General features: G+C 42.8%; 1 protein-coding gene across 1 annotated transcript in view; it reads left to right on the top strand.

The window, feature by feature from the left end:
• TTC6 (tetratricopeptide repeat domain 6) overlaps positions 1–15,475 on the top strand; it is a 125,316-nt gene that overhangs the window by 47,660 nt on the left and 62,181 nt on the right. The window contains exons 11-13 of the mRNA XM_073349092.2: positions 5,490–5,917; positions 7,893–8,385; positions 10,138–10,267. Of these exons, the coding sequence (XP_073205193.2) occupies positions 5,490–5,917; positions 7,893–8,385; positions 10,138–10,267 (1,051 nt within the window). The remainder of the gene's footprint in view (positions 1–5,489; positions 5,918–7,892; positions 8,386–10,137; positions 10,268–15,475) is intronic.

Below are 15,475 nucleotides of genomic sequence, written 5' to 3' on the forward strand. Positions count from 1 at the left end.
CTAGTATGGCAATCGGGGCAGTCCTCTCCCAAAGGCATGAACCTGAAAAAATACTGCACCCCATCTCCTACTGTTTGAGGAAGCTTACCCCTGCAGAGAGAAACTATAAAATCTTGGAGAAGCAGCTCCTGGCAATTAATACTGCCTTTGAAGAGTGAGGACACTACTTGGAGGGGGTCTGTCTTCAGATCCAAGTGTTTACTGATCATAAGAACCTGAAGTACCTGTGCCAGGCCAAGGCCCTAAACCAACAACAGCTTTTGTAGGCCCTATTTTTCTCCTTGTTCAACTTTATCGTGACGTACCAGTTGGGAACTAGAAATGGCAAGGCCAACGCTTTGTCCTGAAGATGTGGCTGTGACTCAGCAGGGCCCCAGTCCAGAACCAGCCAACATACTCAAATCCCATAATGATGTTCTATTCTATGATTCTTTGCATGGGTTTACCCTCTCTGGGTGAAACCACCTGACTCTGCATAAACTATGTAGTCTGCCTTCATGGTCTCTAGTATCACATCACTTCTGACTTGGGACCACAGTTTACTGCCTGTTTCTGACATGAAGCCCTTCATTAAACAGGAGTCCATGTGCACCTGTCCTCTGCCTACCATCTTCAGTCTAACAGCCAAACAGAAAGAATCAACCAGATCCTCAAACGATACTTATGATGCCACATCAACCATTACCAGGATAACTGGTCTTCACTGTTTCCCTGTGCTGAGTACTTGTACAGTAATGCAGAACATGCATCCACAGGCCACAGCTCCTTCTTTATCAACTGTGGGTACCACCCCTGATGTCACCATAGCTACCCACATCTTCCGCCAACTCTGCATTGGACCTAGTACAATACATCTATCGCATACAAGATGAAGTGATGGGACACCTTGAAAAGGTGAAGGAAGACTACAAAAAGCATGTGGACAAGAGTAGATAACAGAGCCCTGCATGATCTGTAGGACAAAAGGTATGGCTTTCTACAGAGCACATCTGCATGGACAGATCCTCTCAGAAACTAGACCACCGATTCCTTGGCTTGTATTGGATATGGTGACAAATCAACCCAGTCACCTTCGAGCTCCAGCTCCCTTGATCCCTCAGAGTTCACCCCATGTTCCATGTCTTGCTTTTAAAACCATGCACTCCATAGAACCCAATCATTGCTCCTACCGGTGAAAGTACAGGGTCAGGAGGAATACATTGTTCATTAAGTTCTCGAGTCTAAGATCAAGTGGGGCAAATTATGGTACTTAACTGATTGAGAGGGTTACGGCTCAGAACAATGCACTTCGGAGCCAGCTGAAAACATTCATACTCCCATCCTGGTTTGGGTCTTCCATGGGAGCCATGCTGAGAAACCTGAACCCATGTCTCCTGGAGAGTGCCCTTGGGGGAAGGGGTGGTGATATGACCTGTGAGTCTTGAATCCAGGCCCACAGGGCTCATGGGAGCAGGCATACTTCAACCCTCTACCTAGCAGCCTGCTGACAATTCCTTACCTGGGACCCACAAAGCCCAGCCCCAGTGTGAGGCTCCATCCCTGAGGTCCAGCTGGCAGAGTGGCTGATTGGCCCACTGGACTTACTTAAGTCAGAAGCAGGAACAGGAAGCTGTCTGAACAGTTAGGCTCCACTCTGCTGCCCACTTCCCCAGCTTGATTTTTCTGGCATCCTGACCACGTTTGATTCTTGGCATATGACTTGTGGTTCTTGACTTCCAGTTTCGCTTCTGCCTCTGATGCTCTTGTATTCTGACCTGGTCTGACTCTGGTTCCTGACTCGTGGTTCTGATCTCCAGTTTGTCTCCTGCTTCTTACTTTCCGGTATCCTGACCAGCTGACTCTTCACTCCTATCTTGTGACTGCAGAATCTAGTTCTGACTGCTAGGTCTGGCCCACGACCTGGCCATGAGATTGGGGTTCTCAGGGCTTCCCAGCTTCCAGCCATAGAACCAGGAACTGAGCCCCAGTTAGAATCAGGGCTTCCAGGCTCCTTGCTGAGGAGCTGGGAGCCCTGGAAATCCTGAGAGCCCATGCCTGAGTCAGGTTTCCTGGACTGCCAGGCTCCCAGCTTAGCAGCAGGAAGCCTTGAACCCCTTGAAGCTCTGGCATAGCAGGGCTGCGCTTGAGCTGCGGACACTGGAAAGCTGGGGTACCTGGCCGCAGGGCAGGGCTACTCAGCAGTCTGTGTACATTTTTAAAATAGACCAGTGAATTGGTATTAACAGTGTAAAAACTTATGGCAAAGCATACTTTTATCACTGCAAATTGTACCTGATTTATAATTGTTCAATTTAAACACCAGCGTGTAACAGCTGGTCTGTATCCTGGATGTAATCAGGTTGTGGTTTTTCTGTTTACACAAACTATAGCAGTGTACCGTTCCCCTCAAACTTTGATTCCCTGTAGCACAAATTGCAATCCCTGCAACCTCAAGGTGGGGAGACTTTGTCTGGACTGGTGGGGAAGAAAGGGTGGTAGCTCCTTAAGGGGTACCCCCCTCAGATGTGTGGGGTCGGGGGAGAAGGCATCACCTCAGATTCTATTGGGATCCAGGAAGTGGACGGGTGGAAGCCCGCCCACTGCTAAAGGGTCTCCCCCCAGCCTAAGGGGGGGATCCACAGGACCTGGAAGCCAAGTGATTTCGGGGGACAACTAACAAAATAAAAGGAACAGGAGTGCGGTCAAAGGGTCAAACAAAGGGAACCTGATGGGGACACCGAGAAGAGAACCCCAGACAGCGCCCACTGCTCCTTGAAGGCGTCAAGGGAGTTAGTGGATGCTGCCCAGAGGAACTCTGCCCGGACACGTGAACGGACGGAGGATCGGAAATAGGCCCCACAGTCACAGGAGTTTCCATTGGCCAACCTCCTCTCCCTGGTTTTATAGATGGCCATTTTAGCCAGAACCAGGAGGAGGTTGACCAGGAGGTCCCATTGCTTTGTGGGGCCACGGATAGGGAGTGCATAGATAGGGAGGTGAGGGGAAAAGTGTAGCCAGAAATGTAACAAAATATTTGTGAGGAGCCGGAATAGGGGCTGCAACCTGGCACACTCCAAGTAAATGTGTGCCAGGGTCTCCCTCGCGCTGCAGAAGGGGCAGGTGTCTGGGACAGGGGTAAACCGTGCCAAATACATGCCCGTGATCACGGCCCCATGAAGGAGCCGTCAACTGATATCCACGGCAAGCTTCAGGACCAGGGTAGAGTATAGGCTGGTCCACCAGGGTTCCTCACCCTTTAAAGGTGGCAGGAGGCCCTGCCACTTTGTGTCAGGGCGGGACACAAGGGTGAGGAAGTGAAGGGTGTGGAGCACGAGCGTGTACAGATGTTTCCTTGGTGCGGTCTGAAATGAACCAGCTGCAAGTCATGCAGTCGGCTCACAGTGAAGGGGTGGGGGGGGGGCAGTTGTGTCCACTGCGCAGGAGCCCGATGAAAAGGTCCGGAGGGCCTGGGGTGGAGGGTGGGCAGGGTGTGCCCTCTTGCAGGACCTGGTCGAGGTGGGCCCGAGCAGATGGTGGGCAGGCCAGTGGGGCTAAGATAAGCCATTGTCTTCTGCACATCTAGTGGAGGGTATATAAACCTTGTCCCTCCAGTCTGAGCCCCCTCCTATGCCCAGTTAGCAGCTCCCCACCCTCCCATCCCTGGGATTAGTAGAGGAGTGAGTTTTTGGTCTGCTGTGAGCATTGTGTTCTTCACCTTTTTGAGGACAGGAAAGGGATTTTTCTCTCACGGCCAGAGTTGCTAGAATGGGGTGGGATTTTTCATCTTCCCCAGGGCAACTCAGAGACCTAACAGGGTAAGCCTGGAGGTATGGGTCAAGTTTTATACAACTTAGCAGGTATAGGGTGTCCAGTGCAGGTACTCATCTCAAAGAGCATCCAGTTTCCTGATAAATCAGAATTGGAAGTGGATTTAGGGGAAGGATGTCACAGTTTAGGACAACTGCACTTGTATTCACCCTCTGTGGTCACTTGAAGACACCCACTCTACTCTCCCGGCTCCTCAGCCATCACCTCTCTTCCTCCTGACTGGGGTTTTTCCAGGCTGTATAGTTCCCTGCCTATACTCTGATATACCCAGCAAGCCAGATTGCCTTACCAGACTAGGGTCTGTGCTTTGTTTTCTTTCCAAAGGTTATGAACTGCTGTAATTGCCAGCAGTTACAAATTACCACAGCTCTTTCTAAGCAAGCACATTTAATCTTAAAGTGAAAGCATTAGAGAGAAAACATATTCAAACAACAAAAGAACCTATGTGTATGCTGATAAGCGTACCAGAGATCACCCCCAACTGCAACAAGGACTCTTATAGGAGCCAGTCCTTCAAAGGGGTTTTTCTGTGGTTACAAGTTCATACCAGCCTTGGCTCAGAATGGGAACAACTATGAATAGTGCAGTCTTTTCTTGATACAGCATGGATCGTTGATGTTGGCCTCATGTAACAGGTGACCAGCAGGCAAATACCCTCTCCTCAGGGGGTAGCTTCAAAAGGCTGGGTATTTGCATAATTGGAGGTGGGGAATTTGCATTCATCTCCCATAGATACTTCCCAGAAAATTCACTTCATATGTCCCAATAGACTATTTTTGTCTGCCACACTGTTCAATATAGTTTTGATCATCCAGACCCACAATAATACATGAACTTTGCATTAATAAAATGTACTCCAAAGATACATACACTTGATTCAGTAAGGTTTTTCAAGGATAGTGCAGGAAATTGCCATGTCTTTGACAAACACATTCCCTAAAGTAGCTGGGGAACAGGCTTGGGACTCCTAATGTCTGGTACAATGAGGAGACAACCCTCTTTCCCCAGCTCATTAATCCTCATACAAGGGACAGTGATAGGGGTCACAGCAATGGGCTGAGACTAGCTGTGGAGGGGTAGGGTGGCTGATGGCAGCACTCGACCAGGTAGAAATCATTAAGGTAGGAATCATGGCCTGCATTGTACAAATTATCACCAGGTAGTTCCCAGATAAGTAATAAATTTTCGGCCTAATTAAACCACATTCCTCTCATCTTGTCTCTCTTTCCGTGTGTCTAGGACAAACAGTCTCTCACTAGTCCTGATTCCATGCCTGCCTCAATACACGTTTCTATGAATGGTGGCTCCACTGGTATAAATCTTTTGGTTTGAATAAAATTAAACTTGAATAAAAGAGATGAATTTTACATCTTCATCTCTGGTTCCTTGTAATACTTTGCTGTTAAGATTAACATCTGTCAGCTTCAAATAATGATGTATTACTGCATAGGCTTACATACTTTCAAAAACATGTTGACAAATGTAGATACAATGTAGGTTTTTTTAGGTTAAATACTATTTTAAAAATGTTTTGAATAGAATCGCCTCTATGAAACTATGTATCTTTTTTATTATTTTTAAATTAAATACTAAAATCCAATCTACTAAAATTGTGTAAACGTAATACATAAATATTGTTTCAAATGAACATCAAATAAATTCAGCTTTCTTTTTTCTAACAGATAAGTTTTATTAAAAGATCAGTCTCTGCACCAGATATGTCTGCTTTCAAAGGCAAAACAGTGTTAAAGATTTCTGCTAATTTCAAAACCAGCATGAAAGAGTTGAAGGTTATGAAGGGACAGCTATCTGAGCGAGCGGCTGAGACGGAGATTGAGAAAAGCTCCCCTTCTAAGCACCTATTGACTAAAAGCTGTGATGAGTCTTTACCAGCACTGGTAGACTTACCAATGGAAAGAATACCTATTTTTAGAAGAGAAGAGGATACTGATGATGACATCGTTCTTGTTGAGAAAGCTCGAAAAGCTGGGATGAAGTACATTATTTTCCCAAAAAGAAAGAAAACAAAGAAATCAAAGAAAATGATAGACCGTGGAAAATTAGAAGCTATGGCTGAGGAATTAAAACAACCCTCAAAGATTCTTAAAAGGTTTTCTTTAATTAATGCATACTGCATTTGTAAACCATTTATTTAAATTTGTGGTCATATTTTTGATTTTTGTATTTAATCTTTTTGAATGTGAAGTATTACTCTGAAACACAGGAATTATGTTCAGTTCATTAAAAAGGGAATCCTATACTTTAATTAATTAACTTATTTATAGAACAACAGTAGCCAGTGAATACTGAAGTTTAAAAAGTAATGTGTTCAAAAGCTTAATCTAGTTGTTATAACAGCACAATTTAACCTGAGATTTCTTTCCTCTGAAAGAATAGAATGAAATCCTAGGCTGGATTAACGTCTTGTGTTCTGTGAGGTTGCACAGTTTATATCCAAGGGAAGGGGTTCTCTCTTTACTCTTCAGACTTCTTGCATCACTCTAAATATATTCATTGTCATTGCTTATTTTTATTCATTTTATTATATAGGATATAGAAGAGATATGACTTTAGGAAGCTATCAAGGATTTAAAAGGCCACAGATGCAGTAAAAGAATGTTAATATTCTTACTTAACAGTTTTGTATTAGTATATGAAATGGACAACAAATTAATTCTTAAGTCTGATGCATAGATCTTCACTTTTGGATTAAGTTGTGTGTGTGTGGGTTTGGGAGCTACTGAAAAAATGTACACTACCCGCTTGTGCACTGATTGATGAAAAATGTACACACACTGTATATAAACGGGTGCTCAATACTGGCCTTTCAGTTCAGTTTCTTCTTCCAGCTAATTGTTTGTCTCTGTAGCTATCTTTCATGGGCTGTTATGAGTTTGTGTTTCTTTTTTCCTTATGTTTAGCTCTTAGATTTTTCTCAACTAGCAAAACTGAGGACAGTGTGATTTACTGTGATGGTATGTTGAAGTGGTGGTAGGTTTTCAAGATAACCTTATAAACAGAAAGAAAAGGAGTACTTGTGGCACCTTAGAGACTAACAAATTTATTTGAGCATAAGCTGCCGATGAAGTGAGCTGTAGTTCACAAAAGTTTATGCTCACATAAATTGGTTAGTCTCTAAGGTGCCACAAGTACTCCTTTTCTTTTTGCGAATACAGACTAACACGGCTGCTACTCTGAAACTTATAAAAAGAGGTGCTCTCTGCTTTTTGTTGACACTGAAGTTTTCATAGCCCTTTTGCTGAGAGTCAGGGCTTTCTACCTCTGTGTGGTGTCCTGCATGTCCTTCACCTAGAGGTGGCTACATTTCAGTGGTTTGTATATAATTAGATATGGTTTTAATTGGGATTTTTAAGATGAAAGAGTCTGGATAAACGTAAAATATTATCTCAACATTCCATTTTAGAACTCTGTGTTTTGGTGACAGAGATAATATTACAGCTACAGATAAAGACTTTTATATTTCCTTGGCATTGAGTGGCTTGAAATAGGTCTTAAATCTGACACAATCAGCAGATTTTGATGTTGAACGTTGTCGAGGCTCTCAGCTTGGAAGCTATGTATTGTCTTTAGAAAGAAATGATCATTCTGGGCTTGGTATTGGCACCGTCGTTGGCGATTAGCATGTTCCATGCATTACAATTTGGATGATGCACGTAGATCTATGTTCACTGGCCTCCTTAGAATCCCATTAGTGTGTCTCATCCATCTATTTAATCTAATCTTTTAGGTTATTATGCAGCTCTTGAATTTGGTCCTTTTCTCAGATCTAGCTTTGTCCTTATATACGTCTGTTGAGAACTTTCTGAGGAGGTGTGTGTGCTTGGAACTAAGCAGCAGGTGCTGATTTATTTTGGAGTGTGAACATCATTTATCATACCTGTGCTCACTTGTGACTAATTTGTAATTATATTGTAATAAGTGGCTCTTAGACCAAAAATATTATATAATTATTAATTAAACTAATTAAGTGGTTAATTAAATATTTATTGATTGCCAAATTCTCCGTATCATCAATACAGCTAAGAACCTGTAGTTAACGTCATCATTTTTCCCCCCTGTTTCAGCTCTGTATCCCTTGGAAGACTGCATCTACAGGATAAATTCAGTATCAGAGTATCTCCGGCAGTCCAACGTTATCGAAGTCCCAGTCTCCCTTGTTTGTTAGATTTTGAGAAATTTGAAAAAAGTAAAGGTGGAATTCCAAAAGACCTTGGTGTTTGTGAGTGGGTCAGAGGAATCTGGGATAGCTGGTTTGATGAGGCTTTCCCTCCTAGTAGGGCTTCTACTGAGGAAAAAGATGCTAAAGTACTAACAGACACTAAGAAGGTGGACTCTGCAGAACAAGGAAAACCTGATCTAGAAATAGAACTAATGGACTCAGTGAATCCTGCTTTGGTAGAAGATATTGCTGAAATTGAAGATTTGGAAACAGAAATCAATAGACTAACAGTATTGATTGAAAAGGAAGAAAATTCCTCAGCATTTCACTATTGTAGACGTGGAGCAATAAACAGGAAATTAGGCAAGTTAAAGTCAGCCATGGATGATTTAGAAAAAGTAAGTTTAATACAAAGTTTGTTTACTACCAAGAAGTAGGTGTTTTTTATTTCCTTGTTGGGCATCTGAGTTCTCCCAGGGCTGGTAGAAAGCTGATAGCCAGCCTCTATGCCACCTTCTTTTGCCTCTCTCCCAGAATGGGATGCTCCCAGGTGCATATTGGGGGAATGGAGATGCAGGGCCAAAATACGCTGTGCTCTAGCACCATAATGTTTCTTTGGAGTCCATAATAGCTGTCTCAAGCTAGAAAAGTTCTGAATTGGGCCCTGGCTGCGAAGAGAGAGTGTAGAAAGATGGCAAGTAAGGTTTTTTTTTTTTTTTTTGTTTCCAGCTGTTCCAAGTACTACTTTGGGCACAGCTGATGATCAAGCCTTTATTTTCTATAAAGTGCAGTATATTTATTACGCATAAGTAAAATAAATGTTCTTACAATAATTAATATTTATAAATTAACATTGGTATTTGGTATGTTTTTGAAGATTAAGTCTATCAGTAATTTAGAGGGTACCCACTTCATAGAGAAACTCTTCACCTCCACCCAAGAAACTACACAATCTAAACTAAGCATAACAAAAATAAATTATAAACAGCAAAAATAAAAAGATAAAATCTAAAGTACATTACTTGAAGGTAGAAGGTGTATTTAATGCAAAAATCTTCACTTACAGCCAATAGCATAGTTCTTCATATTTATACTTATCTTTTACTATATGTTTGCACCGCATCTAACATGTTGGGGCCCCAACCTGCTTGGTGTCCATACACTATTGGAATATAAATGTTAAATCATGATTATAATGATGATAATTAATCTCAGCCCCCTCAGTATAAATAAATTGTTTATATATGTGTTTTAATCATCTGTGCTGTCCTGCTCTCTCAAGATCTACAATGTGAGAAAGATTTACCCTCCAGTCTGTCTTTGTTGGAGGATCTTATTCTTCATTAATTCAAATTCTATCCAAGCAGCGCTCCTTCAATTTACTTATCTATTTTAGGTATTTCTAAGGTGCCTATCACCAGGACGTTTCTTGATGAAATAGTCTTCAGATCAGGAATAGTGTTTATTTTAGATAGGTGCAGTAATTATAAATTCCAAATCCACATTGCTCATCTTTCACATCACCTGTTCTCATTATGCATAGATCCAAAGCATGTGGGTAAAAATCTTTTTACCTGGTTTTGATACTTCCCCACAAAATGTGCCTGTTCTGGACCCAATTTACATATTATCTCCAGATTCCAGTAAACATTTATAAAACATTTTAACTTTAAATTTGACTTACTGTTTTATAATTAAGAAACTAGACTTTCCATGTAAAGTGATACATAAGTGTAAAGTATGTATTTGTTTAATTTATTTTGATTTATAAAATAATATAGGTATCTGTTACATGTTCTGACTCTTTACAGTACATTATAATACACAATATCACCTATAATCTCTTAGATATCTTCTAGACTGTCTAAAATTACCTGCACAGGACATTCATTTTATTCTTTTAATTCCTCATCTTTATCATCCTCCAAAGCCTTAGAAAACAGGTGAGCCTTGCAGTGTGTCTTGACAGTTTACAAGTCCAAACTCTAGCAGACCAGTGGCAGATATGTATACTCCTGTAAATTTTCCCTAGACTTATGTTAGATTAATATTATGAGCACTATGAATAAAATGCATAAGAAATTATTTGCTTGGTGAGATCTCACTGTCTAAATAATAAATTATTATTTATTTCACATTTTCTTTTGTAGGCCATAAGCTTAGAACCACTTCTACTTAATGCTTATTGGCACAGACATTTGATTTACCTCTTTCAAGAAAAAAATCAAGCTGCCTTGGATGACCTGAATTTTATAATTAAGTGGAACAAAAATAATGCAGGTATGTATCTACTGAAGTATGACTGATTTTTTTTTTTAAAACAGTTTTTTCTTACAAATGCTGTTTCTTCAGTTGTATTAGGCCCCGGTATCACAAAGACTTATGGACATGCCTAACTTTATGCACCAAATAGTCCCATTTACTTCAATAGGATTGCTTGTAGTTTGTAAAGTTTTGCATGAGCACAAGTCTTTGAAAGATTGGGGCCCAAATTTCTAAAACAATAACTAACTGTTTTATTTCAATACATACACAATTGTCATGACGTTATATCCATTAATATTTCTAGGAAAGCTGGTAATGACCCTGCCTAAAGATTTCTATTATAAAGTGTTCTTTCAACCTTTTATTTTTTTTTGGTTTGTGAAAGGAAAGGAAAGCCAAAGGAGCTGCAGTGGATGCTACTCAAAGTGCTTGGGAGCTCCCAGAGCAGCTGCAGCAGGTTGGGTGAGGTGGGAGGGCTGGGTGTTCTGCTCCCAGCCTCCCCCTAGACCCAGGCACTACATGCAGCAGGAGATCCCTCAACTCCTTCAGTGGGGAACACAGAAACACAGGCTTTCCCAACTAGCCATCTGAATCCAGCATGTGGCCCGAGCCATCCATCCACCGTCCTCCCAGGGCACAGTATGGATCAGGAGATTCCCCACTTCTGGGGTGGGAAGTGGAAGAGAGATAAGCCAGGTTCCCCCTAGTCATTATCTGGGCCAGGAAATGGTCCCAGAGGTTCATTCCCTGTTGTGGGGGCTCCACATGGGGCAGGGGCTCTCCAACTCCCAGGAAGGGTGGGGGAGTGAGAGAGGGAGGTGGACCAGGCTCCCCCAAACCATATCCTGTCCCCAGTGGCCTACTCCCTCTCACCATCTGCAATTTCAGCCTTCTTCCGCCACTGACTAATGTTATTCTTGTAGTGCAAATGATAAAAGTCTGTGCTGTAGTACAGAAGGTACAGGGTTCAAACGTGCTCAGGGTAAGTTAGAAGCATAGAATCATAGGACTGGAAGAGACCTTGAGAGGTCATCTAGTTCAGTCCCCTGCACTCAAGGCAGGAGTTCGTATTCTCTAGACCATCCCTGACAGGTTTTTTTCTAACCTGCTCTTAAAAATCTCCGATGATGGAGATTCCACAACCTCCCTAGGCAGTTTATTCCAGTGCTTAACCACCCTGACAGCTAGGAAGTTTTTCCTAATGTCCAACCTAAACCTCCCTTGCCATTTAAGCCAATTGCTTCTTGTCCTGTCCTCAGCGTTTAGAAGAACATTTTTTCCCCTTCCTCCTTGTAACAACCTTTTATGTACATGAAAACTGTTATCATGTCCCCTCTCAGTCTTCTCTTCGTGTCTTGCTTACAACATTCCTGCAGATACATCCCAGAATGTTGTTTGCAAGTGTTACACTGTTGACTCATATTTAGCTTGTGGTCCACTATGACCCCCAGATCCCTTTCGTCAGTACTCCTTCCTAGGCAGTCATTTCCCATTTTGTATGTGTGCAACTGATTTGTTCATTCCTAAGTGAAGTACTTTGTATTTCTCCTTATTGAATTTCATCCTATTTACTTCAGACCATTTCTCCTGTTTGTCCAGCTGATTTTGAATTATAATCCTATCCTCCAAAGCACTTGCAACCCCTCCCAGTTTGGTATTGTCCGCAAACTTTATACTCTTTCTATGCCATTATCTAAATCGTTGATGAAGATATTGAACAGAACCGGACCCAGAACTGATCCCTATGGGACCCCTCTCATTATGCCCTTCCAGCATGACTGTGAACCACTGATAACTATTCTCAGGGAGCGGTTTTCCAACCAGTTATGCACCCACCTTATAGTAGCTCCATCTAGGTTGCATTGCCCTAGTTTGTTTATGAGACGGTCATGCGAGACAGTATCAAAAGCTTTAGTAAAGTCAAGATATACCACGTCTACTGCTTCCCCCTATCCACAAGGCTTGTTATCCTGTCAAAGAAAGCTATCAGGTTGGTTTGACACCATTTGTTCTTGACAAATCCATGTATTATCACTGTATTATCCTCTAGATCTTTGCAAATTGTTTGCTTTATTATTTGCTCCATTATCTTTCTGGGAGCAGAAGATAAACTGGTCTGTAATTCCCTGGGTTGTCCTTATTTCCCTTTTTATAGATTGGCACTATATTTGCTCTTTTCCAGTCTTATGGAAGATGGGAGATTCCAGGACTTTTCAAAGATAATGGCTAATAGCTCAGATATCTCCTCAGTCAGCTCCATTCTAGGATGCATTTCATCAGGCCCTGATGACTTGTCTAAGTAATTTTTAACTTGTTCTTTCCCAGTTTTAGCCTCTGATCCTACCTCATTTTCACGGTCATTCACTACGTTAGAGGTCCAATCACCACCAACCTTCTTGGTTAAAACTGAAACAAAGTAGTCATTAAGCATCTCTGCCATTTCCACATTTTCTGTTATTGTTCCCCCCCACCCTTATTGAGCAATGGACCTACCCTGTCCTTGGTCTTCCTCTTGATTCTAATGTATTTGAAGAATGTTTTCTTGTTACCCTTTACGTCTCTAGCTAGTTTGATTTCATTTTGTGCCTTGGACTTTCTAATTTTGTCCCTACATACTTGTGTTATTTGTTTATATTCATCCTTTGTAATTTGACCTAGTTTCCACTTTTTGTTGAACTCTTTTTTTGAGTTTTAGATCATTGAAGATATCCTGGTGAAGCCAGGGTGGTCTCTTCTCATACTTTGTATCTTTCATATGCAGTGGGATAGTTTGCTCTTGTGGCCTTTGAAAAACTGCCAACCGTCTTCAATTGTTTTTCCCCTTAGATTTGCTTTCCATAGGATCTTACCTACCAACTCCCTGAGTTTGCTAAAGTCTGCTTTCTTGAAATCCATTGTCTTTATTTTGCTGTTCTCCCTCCTACCATTCCTTAAAATCATGAACGTTACCATTTCATGAAAGTGGAAGTGCCGCTTGGGTGAATTTGATCAAAATCTCAACCAGTTCCTCCCTATTTGTCAAAATAAAATCTAGAACAGCCTCTCCCTAGTAGCTTTCTCTACCTTCTGAAATAAAAAATGGTCTCTAATACATTCCAAGAACTTGTTGGATAATTTGTGTCCTGTTGTGTTATTTTCCCAACAGATGTCTGGGTAGTTGAAGTCTCCCATTACCACCAAGCCCTGTACTTTGGATGATTTTGTTAGTTGCTTAAAAAAAGCTTCATCCAACTCTTCTTCCTGGTTAGGTGCTCTGTAGTAGACCTGTACCATGACAGCACCCTTGTTTTTTACCCATTTTATCTTTACCCAGAGACTTTCAACAAGTCCGTCTCCGATTTCCATCTCAACCTCAATCCAAGTATATACATTTTTAATATACAAGGCAACACCTCCTCCCTTTTTTCTCTGCCTGTCCTTCCTGAGCAAGCTGTACCCTTCTATACCAACATTCCAGTCATGTGTATTATCCCACCAAGTCTCTGTGATGCCAGCTATGTCATAGTTGTGTTTATTTATTAGTATTTTGAGTTCTTCTTGCTTATTCCCTATACTTCTTGCATTAGTATACATTTAAGACACTGATTTGATTTCATGCTCCCCCCCCCCGAGTTCTGTCTTGTCTCTCCCTTATCCCTGCTATAACAGCCCATGCTCCCACCACATTCTGACCCTTCTCTCAGGTCTCCATGTTTACTTAACTGTGGGGTTTGGTCACCTGCCCCCTTCAAACTTAGTTTAAAGCTATCCTCACGAGGTTAGCCATTCTGTATCCAAATATGCTCTTCCCCTTCCTCGATAGATGGACCCCATCTCAGCTTAGCAGTTCTTCTTCCGGGAACAGCATCCCATGGTCAAGGAAGCTGAAACCCTCCTGGCAACACCATCCTCGCAGCCAGGCACTCACCTCCAGGTTGCATCTGTCTCTGCCTTGACTCCTACCCTTGACCGGAAGGATTGAAGAGAACACCACCTGCGCTCCCAACTTCTTCACCCTTACTCCCAGAGCCTTGTAGTCACTCATGACCTGCTGAAGGTCATACCTCACAGTATCATTAGTGCCCACATGGATGAGTAGCAGTGGGTTGTAGTAAGAGGGCTGGATGATCCTCGACAGTCCCTCAGTAACATCTCGGATATGGGCCGCTGTCCCTTAGCCATACCTTCCAGGATGCCATGTCAGGGTGACAGAAGAGATTCACCAGCCTACCCTATGTTTCCTCCTGGGACTGGTGGCTGCGATCCTCCCAGCCTTGTGGGTATATGGCTTCTCCTCCTCCACATTTGGGGGTGATTCCTCATCGCTCGTTGCCAGGGCAGCATAATGGTTTTCCATCATCATAGTGGGCAGTTTGGGAGTAGGGGGTGGAGCACTGCCTGTTGCCAGAAGTAACCAGTGTCCTCCCTGTGACAGAGCCATATCCTCCTCCCCTGGTGGTGTGACATCAGTCCTTTGAAACTGGATAGCTTCCTCAGCCTTGGATGTCTCCATGTGGATACTCTCAAGGAATTCTTTGTGGGCATGGATGCTCCTCAGCTTAGCCACCTCCTCCTATAGCTCTCCCCCCTGCTTCCTGAGATTCCACCAGCAGGCACCTTTCACGCTGGATGGTCCCCCCAGCGTGGCTTTCTGTGAGTGGGGAAATGCAGCCCACGGTCTCTTCAAATCCACACCAGGATCTGGGTAGAGGCATCCATGCTTAGGTGGTTTGTCTGGGTACAGGTGCAAGTGGAGGAGACTGGAGCAGTGTTGGCACTGGCGATGTGTCCCTTCCTAACCACAGCTCCCGCCCACAAACTCCCTCTCAAACTCCCCTGTTTGTGGTCCCCTTTTTGCTAGCTCCCCTGGGTCGCTTAGCCTCTGGCTTTTAAGGCCTTTTCTCCTAGGTCAGCTCTAGCCCATTGTTAATCACACAGGGGGAGGGGTGATCGCAAGGCTGATTGAGGCTAATCAAAGATGATCAAGGATGATCCAGGGAACAAAGGCTCAAACAGTCCCCAGACACAATCTCAACTGACCCTGTAACTGAAATAACCTGAAAGAGAGAAAAAAAACAAACAGCCAAACAAACTCACTCACCCCAAGATTAGTACTCGCAACTTGTTCTTTCAGCAGGGGGATCTCCTTCTCCCTCTCTCAAACTCCCCTGTTTGTGGTCCCCTGTTCACTAGCTTGTGGCAACAAGCTCCCTACAAATACCCCTCACAGGGGCTCTGTCATAA

The sequence above is a fragment of the Lepidochelys kempii genome, chromosome 6 (assembly GCF_965140285.1).
Source record: "Lepidochelys kempii isolate rLepKem1 chromosome 6, rLepKem1.hap1, whole genome shotgun sequence".
NCBI classification, from domain to species: domain Eukaryota; kingdom Metazoa; phylum Chordata; order Testudines; family Cheloniidae; genus Lepidochelys; species Lepidochelys kempii.